At 44.8% G+C, this 15,743-nt stretch overlaps 1 protein-coding gene across 3 annotated transcripts in view; it reads right to left on the reverse strand.

The window, feature by feature from the left end:
- Nt5dc1 (5'-nucleotidase domain containing 1) overlaps positions 1-14,563 on the reverse strand; it is a 112,792-nt gene extending 98,229 nt beyond the window's left edge. For all 3 annotated transcript variants that reach the window (XM_041654767.1, XM_041654766.1, XM_041654768.1), the window contains exons 1-5: positions 14,376-14,563; positions 10,146-10,237; positions 7,240-7,311; positions 4,606-4,730; positions 1,420-1,499 (exon numbers count right to left, since the gene is read on the reverse strand). In XM_041654767.1, coding sequence (XP_041510701.1) covers positions 1,420-1,499; positions 4,606-4,730; positions 7,240-7,311; positions 10,146-10,237; positions 14,376-14,468 — 462 coding nt within the window. In that variant the 5' untranslated portion in view covers positions 14,469-14,563. The remainder of the gene's footprint in view (positions 1-1,419; positions 1,500-4,605; positions 4,731-7,239; positions 7,312-10,145; positions 10,238-14,375) is intronic.
- Positions 14,564-15,743: the final 1,180 nt, after the last annotated feature.

Below are 15,743 nucleotides of genomic sequence, written 5' to 3' on the forward strand. Positions count from 1 at the left end.
CTGAAGCAATAAAATGTCCTACTTCAGACATGATGGCACCAACAAGGCCCAAATCAGAGTAGCTCAGCATTCACTGTCCAGTAAGCCTGCACTTCCACATACAAAGCAGTAACTCACGGCGACAGCACTAAGTCTAAAATGTAAATCACTACAAGGAGAACTTTCCAAGCTGGCAAAGCAATTCACATTCAACTACACAACTCTACAGCTCTTTGCTTCATAGGAACAGGCAGTGTCTACTTTCTATACAGAAGCCTACTAAATCTTTATATGTAATTATGCACACTACAAGATACTACAGGCTGATAAATGGGGGTGAAATTCAGCAGTAGAGTCCTTGACTAGAAGCGTAAGGACCTGGGTTTGATCCCCAGATCTGGAGGGGAGGGGAAGACTTGATACTTTTTCTCCCACTGGTGTATGATAAGAAACAGACTCCACTCATTCTGATAAAAACTACAATGCTGCGATATACCTCAGTGGTGATGGGGATACAGCTCAGTGGAGCTGGGGATACAGTTCAGTGGTGATGGGCATATATGTCAGTGTGATGGGGATACAGCTCAGTGTGATGGGGATACAGCTCAGTGTGATGGGGATACAGCTCAATGTGATGGGGATACAGCTCAGTGTGATGGGGATACAGCTCAGTGTGATGGGGATATACATCAGTGTGATGGGGATACAGCTCAGTGTGATGGGGATACAGCTCAGTGTGATGGGGCATATACATCAGTGTGATGGGGATACAGCTCAGTGGTGGTGGGCCTATATGTCAGTGTGATGGGGATATACGTAGGCCCCAGGTAAAATTCCTAGCACCCAAACAAAACAAAACCAACAATCTCTCCTGCTCAATAGAAACTTTCACAAATGCATGAATTAATTCTCATTTCAATAATAAGCCAATTAATTATGGTTTTAAAATACAATGGATGCAAAAAGAAAAGTAATACTGGCATACAGACCAAGCTACATCCATAAATCTTCTGTTAAATTATCAAAACTAGAGATTTCACCTGAAAAGTCACAAAAAATGCTTCATTTTCCTGGTTTGATATTTCAAATGCATAAAGATACATGGAAATTTTCTTAACTACCTGTACTTTTTTATCTGCTAATGAAAGCAAAAAAGTATTTGTCCAGAGCCTGTCTTCTGTTCCCTTTCTCTAGACCTTTACTCCCCCTACTGGAGAACTGGAGAAGAGGAGAACTTTTGCCTAATCAAACATTTTTTAAAGGGTACTGTTATTTAATTTTCCAAAAACATTTTTGACCAAATTTATCATGTTTGCTTCCTCAGTTACCTCTGAAACCATCCAAAGAAAACAGAGTGAGATCTCAACTGAAAAGGGACACGCAGTTAATGCCTCTTACTTATGACTAAATGCAGTTGTTTAAACGCGAGTGCCCACTCACCTTTGTTAAGGAGTCCACCACCCTGGCACACAGAAGAGCCCCAGGCAGGTCAAAGTAGTTATCATAGAAGTAACACTTTCCTAGAACAAACAAACAGAAAAGAATCAACACCTCCTCCTCGTGGAAAAGAGAGAAACTGCCTGAAGGGAGCCTGGATGTTCATCTAACTATCTGAAAAGCCTGCACTTTATGTTACCCTGGGTGTTGGAGGTGGGGCAAGTGACGTGTCGGCAAGTGGAGGTCAGATGACAGCCGGTGCCACTCCTCATACCATCTGTTTGTAAGACAGTGTCAGTCACTGGCCTGGGACTTGTCACGGAGGCCAGGCTGACTGGCCAGGGAACACCAGGATTCCACGTGTTTCCATCTCAAGCACTGGGATAACGAGTGTAGGTGGCGCTGTGCCGTGGTTTTTAAGTGAGAGTTCTGGGGGTTGAACGCAGGTCTTCCCTAGCCGTTTTAATGTTTTATTTTGTGGATGTTTTATTTGTGTTACACATATCCTTGATCAATGCAGCACACATTGGCACTGTTAGCTGGATATGGAGAGAACTTTCCATAGCAATTTCAGTGAAAAGACCATTTCAATTCAAACTAGCATTACTACAGGCTCTCTTTTTTCTAATTTTAAAGATTTATTTTGTTAATTTTATCTTTTTTTTGAGTGTGTCTGAGTATTTAATCTGCATGTATATATGCACTACATGGGTGTCAGTGCCTGGTACCTGTTGGTGGCCAGTACAGGTGTCAGAGCCCTTGGAACTGGAGTTAATACAGACAGCTGTGACCTACCATGTGGGTGCAGAAAACTGAAGCCAGGTCATGGGCTAGAATAAAGACTCCTAACTGCTGAGCCACCTCTCCGGTCCCAGCCTTATCTTTTGAGGAATGTTTAAGCTCTAATGACCCTAAAAGAAAGCTGAAACAGACATCTGCAAGTTAAGAATTTTATTAAAACACATCTCAATTGCAAAATAATATATAACCTCAAGACAATATATTATTACTATAAAATGCAATGTGAAGGAGTCACAATTTATTATTAATGCCACCAAATTCCAAAATAGCTAAATAATCTAACATTAAAGTTCCACGAAATTCTCCCTATAAACTGCCCGGACGCCTGTGCTGATAAAGCCATGTAGAATACTGCACTCAACGTTGACGCCATTTCAGATGAATAGGAAAAGTTGAGACCAACCAGGGTAATGACAGGAATAAAAATCCTGTCATGTGAGTGTATGGTGGTGTGGATCAGAAAATCTCAAGAGTATGGGGCAAGGGCATTCCAGGGTCTCCAGGGAGAAAAGGACTAAAGTTTATTATAGATGGTCTTGGGGCTAAATTAAATCCAAGCCCTTCCTTGGCACATGTGTAGCCTCTGGACACAACACTTCTGCTGGTCCAAGTCACCTCTGACTCTAGCTGTGCTGCTCAGCAGCATCGCACAGAAGGCGCTGGAGCCACATGGCCCAGCTGGTCAACCGGACGAACAAGCAAGGGAAGCAGATACCTTGACCTCCTTTCTCCTCAGAAATCTCAGTGAAATCCAGAGCACGTTGCTCCCTATTCTTATAGTATTTAACTTTACCAACCATAGGCTTTGATTGCATTTTAATGTAAGCATCATCTAATTGCGTTTTGGAACCACTGGGCCTTTCTTCCCTCAGCCTTCTCTACACATACACAATTTTATTTGTAAGGTGAAAGAAGGCTCAGTGGTAAGAGCAAGCACTGTTCTTCCAGAGGACCAGAGTTCAGGTCGCAGCACTCACGGTGGTTCCAACAGAACACCTGCAACTCCAGCTCCAGGGGATCAGACACCCTCTCCTCTGGCCTCTGTGCATGCCTGCACTTGAAAGATTTTAAAAGGGACAGGCCTTCACTGTGTAGCTCAGCCTGACATCCCAGGCTCTGTACTGCTGGACGGCAACTGTGCCCAACGAACTAGATAAGATTGAGACCAATTCCAAAATCATCACCAAGATGCTGAAGCACCAGGAGCTGTCACTTCAAAGAAACAGTGCCCTCTGGTGGGAAAGTAGTGGACAAACAAGTCTGTCATAACTGGGTACCCGCTCTTTCTCATAGTCAGGAAATAGTTTACCTTTTAAAAAAATATTCCAAATTATGAATGAATTTCCAAAGGAAGCACTTAGCTATGAGCCTAGCTTTCCTTGGATGAGGGAAGAACTTACTCAACAGGGCTTTTTGTCCCTGGGATTTGAATGTACAATTTGACACATACTAGGCACACTTTACCAGTGGGTGATAATCCCAGCCCAAGACTACAGTTATCATTACTTGGGAAGAAAGCGCTCGGCTGAGATGCACAAAAGCATCCTCACCGAACTCTCAGGTTCTGTCTTTTTCTTACACACTTATTTTGTCAAAAATACTCATATCTTCTAATACTTTCAACTCACCAGAAAGACTTAAACGAACATGCCCCCAAAAAACAACTACCACAAGGCCACACAATAGTAGCAAATAAACATTAACTCTTTTCAGGCTACCAAATGTCTGAAGGGGAAGGGCGTGGCCTAACACTACAGTGAGGTAGAAACAGCAGAGGGCTCGCACAGAGAGAGCAGAGAAACAGCGTAATTGTAATGAGCACTTCCCATCCATAAAAAGGGCTTTAACCACTCCAAAACCAATCCACGCACACCTATGTCAGTAAAGAATTTCTGAAATATTGCTTCATGTTTCACTTTGGTAAAGGTCTTTACCCAGACTTGATAAGACTGTATGGAATCATTTTAAAGTAAAAACCAGTGGCAGGACATAGGGCCGTCAGCAAGAAAGCAGGGTCCAGGACCACGGGAGTGGCAGGCAATGGGAATGAGAAGACCAGGGAGACAGAGAAACTGAGAATGGAGCATGGAACTGCTGCATAAAGCACACAGCCCAGCTAAGGGGTGTGTCATCTTCAGGGTAATCTTTTTACTCCAGAATAAAGACGGGTAAAAGGACATTAAATGAAGCCTTCCGTATAGCAGTGAAAACACTGCTAACCCAATCAACGCCAAGCAGAAACCACACACACCTGAAAAGTAAATACTACTGCCAAAGCCATTCCTCCGGACACTTTGCTTGGCTACAGGGCCGAGCTTCTTCTTTGTCTCCTTGCACTGCAGGTGACAGTCCAAAAGTGAGGCAGAGTGGGTGGCAGAGGAGACCTACCTGAGCAGCAAGGGATGTCGACGCTCGAAGCACAGTGTTTGTCCGTCACACAGTGCCTCCAGCCCTTCTTGCCATAGGTCTCTGCCAGCGCCTCCGGAGTCATCATCCTGGTGCCATGGCTTGCCCTGTTGGGGAGGACTGTAGTGTTGGCTGAAAGTTCCCATGATTGCCTCTGTGACAACACTGAGAACACTGATCCCCATCCCACTGGAGTTAACATAGCTTTGCTTTGGTTTTTTCTTAGACAGGATCTTGTTATATAGCCCAGGATATCTTCAAAATTGTGATCCTCCTACCTCAGCCACCTGAGTGCTACCCATGGGCACATGACCAACCATTGTTTTTCTTTTATATACTGTATATTGGTTTTCACTGGGTTGGGTCTGGGATTCTAGAAGCACTTTATGGTTATTGTATAGCAACCAAGATTCTAGGCACATGAGACACTAAACGCTTGTCTAAACTACACAAGTAATGTAGGTCAGTTCAAAGATTGTTGTCTGGATGCTCTGGGGTTTCTACCACAGCTGTGGCTCTTCCGCGTTTAAGTCCATCCACTAGCAAGTGATGAGGAGCTGCCACGTGAGGCCACTGCTGCAGCAGCTCCTGGCCTTTCCTAGAGAAGCTGTGGTGTCATCAAAAGATGAGACAAAGCTGGTGTTGTAACACCTGCTCGGAATCCCAACTCCTCAGGATGATAAGGCCAGGGGACCACAAACAAGTTCAAAGCCATTCTGGAAAACTTAAGAGAGACCTTGTCTCAGACATAAAAGGAAAAGGAAAGCATTGGGGATGGATATTGGTGGTAGGGAACTCATCTAACATGTGTGCGGGCCCTGGATTCTATCCCCAGTAGCATGCACACAAAGCAAGAGCAAAATACATATTCAGCCAGAACAATTAGGAGACAACTATATAGACAGAGTGGGAAGGATAACTTAGGCAGCCATGAGGAAGAGCAGGTTAGAAGATGAATAACATCAGGTACCAGGGAGTGGTGGGCACCTGGTACCAAGGACCTGCGGAGATGAGACTGGACAACCTGACCACACAACACATACATTTTATCAACAAACACTTTGGAAGGACACAGGAATGTGCCAAACAGAAGACAATGAAGAAATAGCTAGGTTCTGTGCTCAGAAATCTGCTTTTCCTTTACTAGAGCCTTGTCAGGGGACTCTCACCATGTAGATAAGTAGATAGTTGATATTTTAAATCGTTCATTACGAGAACATACAGTGTATTTCATTTTGGTGGGGAAATAATCTGAAGGGGAAAATGAAGAAATGAAGAAGAACTAAGAACACACATGGAGTTCTTTTCTTTAGAGGCTGACCCTTCAGAATACTGTGTCGAGAGAGGCGTTCTGCAGGCACACCTGAGTAGACCAGAATCTTCTGCGCAGAATGAAAGAAGTCATCAAGGGGAAAAAGTGTGCAAGAGAAACTTCAGGTTATTCAGAAGTTGAATTGAGAGCGACAGAGACCAGGCAGACAGGCAGACAGGCAGATTTTAACAACTAGAGAATGAGTGAAGACTGCCAAGAACACCACTAAGCAAACCACAGATGTACGGGGTTAAAGGAAACTTATATAGTATTTGCATTCAGATAAATACACTCCCTAGTTGCCTGAAAAAGAAATAGGAAAATAAATTCCAAAATAAGAGATAAGGCCATACCTGCTCCTTTTAGAAGTACTTTAGAGGAGAGTCTGGGGGAAGTATGAAAGTAACCTGACTACAAAGTATCAAAAGTAGGAATGCAGGAGTCCTGTATTGAGTCTTCTTGTCGTTGACCAGCTGGGTATAATAGTAAAAGACACCCGCATGGCCATATTGCTGTGACTATACTATTAGCATGAGGTGGGAAATAGATCTTTACTCCATGGTGCTTTCCTGCAGACTCAGTAGTGACAGCAGCTACTTACTGATTGTTTCCCATACCCTGGTCAACCCGAGAGGTCTGTGTGTACTCAAGAGAAGAGGAACAGGAAGGAAACCAGAGCATGAGGCTGACAAGGTCCATAAGGAGCCTGCATAAGGGAAATAAGTATGGCCTAATGGGGTGTACACAGACCATGGCTTAACAGGGTGTACACAGACCATGGCTTAACACAGGGCGTACACAGACCATGGCTTAACACGGTGTATACAAACCATGGCCTAATAGGGTATACACAGACAGATCATGGCCAAACGGGATGTACAAAGACCATGACCTAACAGGGTGTACACAAACCATGGCCTAACAGGGTGTACACAGACCATGACCTAACAGGGTATACAGGTATACAAAGACCACAGCCTAATGGGATATACAGAGACCATCAACTCCTACCCAGTACCCATCTGCACCTTCTTTAATCAAAGAGTCCCTGATACTATTCTAATTACCTAATAAAAGGCAAACAGCATAATATCCATGATCTTTTGAAAAAAGAAAAGGATAGGAAATGTCAAGGGGTATGTTATTTTCTACTATATTTCCTGAAAATATTTCTAAGAAGTTAAAAGTAGTATAGAGTGCTACCTGTCATCTGGTTGACTTAAATATTAACCGCATCTTGTGGCTTAAGGACTGTTCACTAGTACTACAGGAGTGAGACGCTGACCACAATTCCATCAGGTTACCTGAGCACAGTGCCGTCAGCTGCGAGTTTAATGAAGGTCCCATCTTCCAGATCCAACGCCAAACCCTTGCAACTAAAATAGAAAAGTCTGATTATCGACCAGCTTATATACTTTGTTAACCTCAGAGACAAAAATCTCCATTATTAAATGTTACAATGTGAAGAGATTTCCTCCTCACCTAAATGAAGAATATATTTCTCTCTCTCTCTTTTTTTTTTTTTTTTTTTTTTTTTTTTTATTTTTCGAGACAGGGTTTCTCCGTAGCTTTTTTGGTTCCTGTCCTGGAACTAGCTCTTGTAGACCAGGCTGGCCTCGAACTCCCAGAGATCCGCCTGCCTCTGCCTCCCGAGTGCTGGGATTAAAGGCGTGCGCCACCACTGCCCAGCAAGAATATATTTCTCAATGAGAGAGAACATCCAGGAATGATAAAATTGAGTATCGCTGAAAAGCAGGCACATAAGGGAAATTGCCAGGGGAAGGAGTAGCATGTTCAGCTTATAAAGTCTTCAGGATTGTGTGTGTATGTGTATGTATGTGTGTGTGTGTGTGTGTGTGTGAAAACAGACACAACTCAAAAGAGAAAATACAAAACGAAGATTCTGTACCTTGTTACTATATACAATAGTTTTCCATTATCTACAGCACATAGGAAGGTGGCATGGTTTAGTGGGTAAAAGTAGCTGTTGAGCAAAGCTGACAACCTGTGCTCAATCCCCAGATCCATGTTGGAAGAGAAAACAGACTCCTGAAAGTTGACCCCAGACCGTCACACATGTGTGCCTGTGCACATGCGTGCACACACAAGATTAGAACAGATACAAACAGAAAGATGCACATGAATATCCACACACACTTACAACACACAAGCTAGCTTCTTTGCCAGGGTGTTTTTTGCACTATTTTAAAATGACCTCCATATAGTTCTACTTAGAAAAACTTACCTTCTGGGCAAGGTATATTATTGAAAACCAGCAAAAGAAGGTCAAATACTAAGTTCAAGGGCTTTTTTGTTTTGTTTTGTTTTTGTTTTTTTTTTTTGTTGTTGTTTTTTGAGACAGGATCTCTCTGTAGCTGTCTTGGAACTAGCTCCTGTAGACCAGGCTGGCCTTGAACTCACAGAGATTCACCTGTCTCTGCCTCCCAAGTGCTGAGATTAAAGGTGTGTGCCACCACTGCCCGGCTCTAGGTTCTTTAAAAACCTTGTAGGCTCTGGATAAAATGTTTAGATTCTCTATTACGAATAGTAACAGTGAAGCAGCACAAGGGCTGACAAACAGCAAGGTTAAAGGAACATAAAAGGGCTCTTGTGGGCATTATTTCCTTGCATTCACAGTAAAACTCCTAGAAACAATAATGTCACGTGGTAAGAGCTTTCCATTCCTTCCCAGGACAGAAAGGACAGATCAAAAGACAAACAAATTTCAGAGGTATGCACAATGCATGATCGCTGTGCATGTATTTTTAATGATTATTAATTACAAACTAAATGGTCATTTTCTTAGTCTTAATTTGTGTGTATGTTTGTATACGTTTTCCTGTGTTCACACGTGTGTGCCTGTGTGTAGAGGCAGCCAGAGGCTGACACCAGAATCCCTCCCATCTCTCCACCCTACTTTTCAACACAGTATTTCTCACTGAAGCTGGCTGGAGCTCACCAGTTGGTTAGGCGGACTGGACAGCAAGCTCCCAGGATCCTCCTGTGTCTGCCTCCCTAATGCTGCGGTTCTAGAGAAGCCACTGCACTCAGATCCATTCTTCCCTCCTTCCATGCCCCTTTCCCTTTTGAGAACTTTGTGTATGTGTATGGTGTGCTTTGATGATGCTCGCCATTCCAACTGCTCCAAGTCTTCCCCCATCCTCTCTATCATTTCCTCCCAACTTCATCTGTATGTTTTTTGTTTTGTTGTTGTTGTTGCCCCAAATCCACTATTTGTATGTGTAGAGGGCCATCTACTTGTAAACAGGTAGCTGCTCAGAGGTCCCATCTTTGAAGAAATCTGATTTTCCCTCTTCCCAGTCACCATGAATTGTTAATAGTGCCCCAGCTAAGGGTGGGATGTGGTGTCCATCATCCTGCTCCATACTTGGTCTTACCGAGTTTAAGCTTACCCCAGATTTGTGCATGCCGTCACAACTTCCATGAGTTCATATCTGCAACCACCCTGTTGTGTACTGGAAAGTTCCCTTGTAGCCAATCATCACCTTTACCTCTTATAATCTTTCCTTCCTCCTTTTGCAATGATCCCTGAGCCTTGGGAGGCAGCAGCTCCTTTTCCTTACATGGGCTCTGAATCCACCTTCCCAGTCCTAATTTACTTTAAGAGACAAGGACTTTCTATGCTGCCCAGCTAACCCTGAATGGCATCCTCAGGCCTCAGGTGGCTGGCACCATATTCACACTAGCATGCACACCCTGCCACAACTGTCTAAACTGAACAATTTACATTGATTAAGGGTTTTCTTTTTTTGCTTCTTTTTCTTGTTTAAATGAATCATAAAGCAGGAAGGGAATGAACAACAAGAACCAGAAAGGAATATTTATTCAGATGGCCTAATTCAGCCACTTACTTAACATGCTGACCCCTCTTTCATGGCTCTGAATAACAAACTTTTTCCCATAGATGCAAATTTTAGCTTTTAATACTTCTGTGACTGTCTGAAACTACATATAAATATCCTAAAAGTAGTCACAAGCTGAGAGCTTACTTATATTAAAGTCTAGACATGTTTCAAGTACAAGACTTTAACTCATTAAACACAAAACTTCTAGTATAGAAGTTATTCTGCCCTTTGACTCAGTTTTACATTTCACTGTCCACCTTCACAGAAGAGAAAGCGTTAAGATTTCATCAGCAACAATCATGAGTCACTGGGGATGGAGCGGCCAGAGGGGCTAGGGGACTTACCAGAAATCCCAGTCCTCGGGCGTCAGAGTGAGCAACTCCTTATCATACCCCTTCTCCTGGACTAAGAACTGAGCAAAGCTGTTGTAAATGAGCTGCAAATAAGGAAAGCACAAAGAGAGATCAACTCTAAAGTTCACTATTCACCCTTCATTTCATTCACCCGACAACCTAATGGAATCACCGATGGGGCTAGCAGCGGAGCAATACACACAACTGTGACGTTCTGCCATTGAACCTCCTTTCCAGGTGATTTGTCATCCCCAAAGGGTCCCGAAACTATATCACCAGTACACAACTATAAAACCAAAGGCAGGTATTAATCGGACAGCCAGGTCCTAATGGGTTGGCACTCATCATTAAGACCTGACAATGCTCTGTAGCTACTAGACAGGCACCAGGACAGTGAGCATGCTGGCCACTCTATCATATTCTCTCACTTTGGTCCACCAGTGCTACACAGGCCTGGGAGAGAGGAGACTCAGTGAGACACATCCGGCCAGGCAGATGAGTTAGGAGGAAACATGAAGCCTCTATCAGACACAAGGAGCCTCTCATTTGTCTATGCAAAGAGAACAACTAAGCATGGAGGAGGGAAGCCTTTGGAAGCCAGCATAGGATAAACCAACGCTGATTGTTGACAGACCTGAATCTCAACAGTTGTTGTTTTTCATCTAAATACCCACATTTCACAAGCAGCCTAATGCTGGAGAGATGACTCAGTGGGTAAAGTGCCTGCTGCACAAGCATGAGGACCCAAGTCAGATCCCCGGCACCCATGTAAAATCTGGACATAGCACACACTTGTAACCCGAGCACTGGGGGGTGTCGGAGAAACGGGGCTCTCCAGAGCTCGCTGTTCAGCTAGTCCAGCTGAATCTGCGAGCCAAGTTCCCTGATACAGCAGCACCACCTAGAAGATATGGCAGAGCTGGGGAATCTAGGGCCATGGAGAACCAGGCACGTGTAGACAGGGGCCTGAGCTCTGCTGCACCTGGGGTGGTGGGAGCTGGGTACTAGGAAATGAGAATGGAGAAAACAGACTCCCATCAAATAGAGCTGCCCTCTGCCTAAAGCCGACTGGAAAACCTTAGTGTGACTCCTGCCTGGTGCAGTGTGATCCTCACCCGGGTTACACGATCTATCAACAGTCCTGCATCATGCAGATGATTCAGAATGGATGCTGCCTCTTAAAGTCATTAGACTTTCAGGGAAGAGAGAGGCCCTGGTGGCCTCCTATATGATTTTTTGTTTCTCTCTTGAAACAGGAACTCATTATGTAGCCCTGGCTGGCCTGAAGCTAAAAGACCCACCTGCCTCGGCCTCTCTAATGCTGGGATTAAAGGGATATATACCCGACCATGCCCAGCTCCTACAGGATTCTTGAAGCCTAGGAACAACAGACAGGCAAAGTTCAAAGAATGTTTTTTTAAACGTACTGAGTCACACAAAGGTTCAAAGTAACTTCTGCGAACAGTAGAGAGTATCTGTCATGATCCTGCCTGCAAAGTCTATTGCTAGTCTGGGGTTAACAGATGTGGCGCTTACAAAGGTAAATTCAACAGAAGCATTAGCTATTGTTATCAGTCCTGGGCTAGTTATGCACCAAAACCACGACTGACGATAACCTCTGCCCGTTTCCACTGTATAAATATTCCTATCCTGCCAGCCCACAACACAGGTTTGGCCTCCACCAGAATCTGCCAAATAAAGATGAGGTCAATCCAAATGTTAGATTAATAGCAAATAGTTGGGTGGATTTTTTTTCTGATAAGCATGTTCCATGTAATAGTTCGGGTGTTCACAAAAACCAGGAATGCTTCTATAATTTGAAAGTCAGAACTTTGTGTCCTGTGTTTTAATTTGCTAAACCTGGCAACCTTATAATCCTGCTGTGTTGGAAAATGAGGCAATGCCTCAAAATGGAAAGGTTTCAAATTAGTTGAGATTTCCAGCTTACAAAAATGAATCAGAAGACCTGGTAGGACGGAGCCCCTCTTGTTAACATGGCAAAGACTGATGTGTGGCCACTCCTTCAGAATGGGCACATATTCTCAGTCCGCATGCCCAAAGAACACAGGTGTCAGTGTCATGTCCTCTGGGATGCTGTTCCTGAGGTTCTGGCAGAAGGGACACATATACATCCATATTTGCATGACCCCATGACTTGATAAATGCCCTCACTGAGAAAATCCCCGATTTCTCTACAAGTGTCTGCAGTTTCCACTTTCTGAACACCTGCCTCCGCTGTCCATTGCATGCTCCTTTCGCCCGTCACTTTCCAACTCCAACTCCATGTTCACTGAGACACTTTCTCAAAAGATAAGGTGGAGAGCAGGAGAGGAAGACACAAAACAGTGACCTCTGACTTCCACGTATGAAGCATACCCCCCACATATACACATACATACATGCATATACCACACACACAGAGACACACACCAAAATAGAAAAAAAAGTGGCTGTGTATACTCAGCTACTAAAGTCCTTTAATTTCATCCACATTGTAACTTTCTGAGCCCGGTACACTCAGTACTAACGCTCAGGATGCAAGGAACCCTGTCAATCAGTCTGATGCTAAGAAGACTGGGCCTCTGGGGGAGGATTTCAAAAGGTAACTGTGAAACACTGAAACTTTATGGTGGAGTTAGTTTCTGTGGAAAACTAACGGTGGTGACATGATACACTTCATAGGTGGGAAGGGAAGGCTTCATAAGGGAACAGTACTCAACCTGAGAGCCCACATGAAGAAGAGGGACACTGAGCCTAAAGGACAGGCAGTAGCACGTATCAAGACAGAAAAGACTACCCTCCACCATGAGTAAAGCTCCAAAAAGAGCTTTACGCCATCTTTCTGCTAACAGGCTGCTACCTGTGTGTGGTTCATCTCTGTCCCTAACTACATCCCAGCGCCAACATGCTGGCAGACTTAGGATTTCTACAACAAACAATCTGAGCCTCACCAGGGTTTAGTTTTCAGTCTTAAAACTGCACAGAGTTTCAAAATTCACAATAGAGTATCTTGTGGCTCTTATACTCTGGAATTTTTATGCCCACACATCCACCAAATTGGCACTTAAACAACATTCCCCATAAACGATGTTGACTACAGGAAATACAAACCGGACAGGGATTTGAAAGGCATGAAAGGAACGAAAATAACACCCAAAGGTCTATGTGAAGGGGTAGCCAAAGGACCAAGACTTAAAAAAAAATGCCTTCCAACTGTCACCATGAGAAAGGATGTGAGGTCTGTGTCACTGGCAAGAACAGTTCACCAGCAGGGAACTCACATTTGAAAAAAAAAAAAAATCCTTATGCAAAAAAACACACACCAGCGATTCGGGCGCCTCATTTTTGATTTTTGAGTACCCGGCCCACTGGAGCACTGGCAGGACTACAACAGAACGGCCCTGGCTGTTCTCGGCACTAGGGATCCACACCTCGACCCAAATACTCCGGGTGCAACCATAACACACAATTGTTTTTTAACCAGGGACAAGCTCTCAGCACCACACATCCACTATCCACTGAATATAGGCAAGGGAAACTGAGAAGGAAGCCAGGTTATTTCCCTAGCGTCACAGAGCCAGACACTTGGAGCTGGCGTCCCGAACTAGGTCATCCAGCTGCAGTCTAGCTTAGACCTTTCACTGCAATACTGTTAATTCTTCAGTTGCTTCGGAAGGGTCCAAAGGGTCAGAGGGTACCAGTCTACAAACACAGCCTTCAGGGCAGCGAGGGCCCAGATTCCATTGAGACTACAACTTTATTTAAAATGCACAGAGCAAGTAGGAGGTGCAAAATGAAGGCTCGTTTTCTTCTTGGTAAAAACAAGAGGACGGCTAAGACTTTAATGACTTTTCGATCGGTGTTTTTCGCAATACTGTTACACAATCTCTCCCTAAGCGCAGCGCCTCAACTCTGACAGGTGATTACTTGGCCGTGCAACAGGAAAGATGCAGCCACACATTCTAGAAGTCCAAAACAAGTGGCTATACCCACTCTGCTGGAGCGCAGAGGAGTAGGAAAGAAATACCAGGGCCTAGGATCAGCAAATCACACCCCAGACTCCCGACCCAGCCTTTCCAATGCCCTAAAAGCCGGCTCCCAAGCTCCATCTTGCTCTGTCTTCTGCCCCAGGTTTCTTCTTCAGCCCCTTCAGGGGCCTAAAACCACACTTCCGCCCAACGCCCCAGAGGCCGTGCGCCTGGTGTCACCCGCGCCACTCACCCGGGCGCTCTCGGGCAGGTTATAGCGGCACAGCGTGTGGTCAAGGTCGAAGCCCACCACGTCGCAAGCGGCCAGGGAGAAGTGCTGAGCCATGGCTGCGCAGCGGAGGGTTCCGAGACCGGAAGACTGGAAGAGCGTGCGTGGTGAAATTGCCGAGACCCAACTACCCAGGATCGCACGGAGGAGGCGGAGCGGGATGGGCCCTGAAGGGGCGGGGCCTTACTGGACGGGCGGGGCGTGGTCTGCCAGGGCGGGGCCGTCCATGGGGCGGGGCCTAAACTCCGGCGACCCGAGGGCGGCCCCGCCCCAGGCCCCGCCCCTCCCGCAGCACCCGTCTGCGGCCCGCCCACCTTCTGGTACAGTGGCTTTTTTGCAGGCTCCTGCAAGCCGCCTCCAGGGCTTGCTTCCGGTGGAGCCAGTACTGCCTGAGCTGAATTGTCTGTCTAGGACCCTACTAGCAAATGTCCCTTGCTTAAGGTTATTCAGAACTAACCGGAACTCCTGATCATCTTTCAGGCGCCACACAACTAAGCGATCCTATTGTATCTTTATTTTTGAGTGTGGAATAGTGTGAGATAAAGAAAACATTATGCGCAAAAAGCAAAAAGTAATCCAATTGTGTCAAAAGATGCCAGAGACGTTTAGCTCTTCCAGTCTCTGTGTGTGAAAAATTAGTATATTAAGATCTTTACCGCACAGCCCTTCGTTTAAAAGAAAAAACACATATCTATCGTCTTTATACTGTTTCTCTAAATTTAAAAGAGCGCTTCATCTAATGAGAAAGAACAATTGATATAATATAATGATACAACTGATTGAGAATTACATTTAAGTCCCACAGGTACTCTTAGGAGGTGGCTAGACCAATCCAGGGATTAATTTAGCCCGATAGACAGTGCAGTTGGTTAGGATGCTTATAGCACCTAGTGGACTCATTTGAAAACTAATAATTAACTTTTCTGCCATAATGAGCCTCAAACAAATCTGGACTAGGGACAGGAGGAAATCCTCTAGAAAATCGAGCAGCTCACCGGTAAGAGCATAAGGACCACTGAGACCCTCCAGTCTTTACAGTCTGTGAAGACAAGGGGGAAGGTTGCTTTGTATCACACTGATACAGAAAAAGTGGGGGTGGGGGGTCCTTGAGTAGGACAGAGGCATCTTAGCTTCACGTGGGCTTTAACTGAGGAGTTAGGATGCCACAAGGTCACAGTCAAACAGAACTTCTACTGAATTAATAGGCTCTGGGTTCTTGTCTTTCAGATTCTGTTAAAGGAGATGGGAGCTGAAGATGGGACTTCAACAGAAAGGAAGAAGGCAGAGCTACCATGTCACAGGAGTGGGTTCCAGGGATGGAGCTCCACCAAG

Source organism: Microtus oregoni, unplaced genomic scaffold (assembly GCF_018167655.1).
Source record: "Microtus oregoni isolate MIOR12 unplaced genomic scaffold, Mior012 000006F_ref0000085, whole genome shotgun sequence".
Lineage (NCBI taxonomy): Eukaryota > Metazoa > Chordata > Mammalia > Rodentia > Cricetidae > Microtus > Microtus oregoni.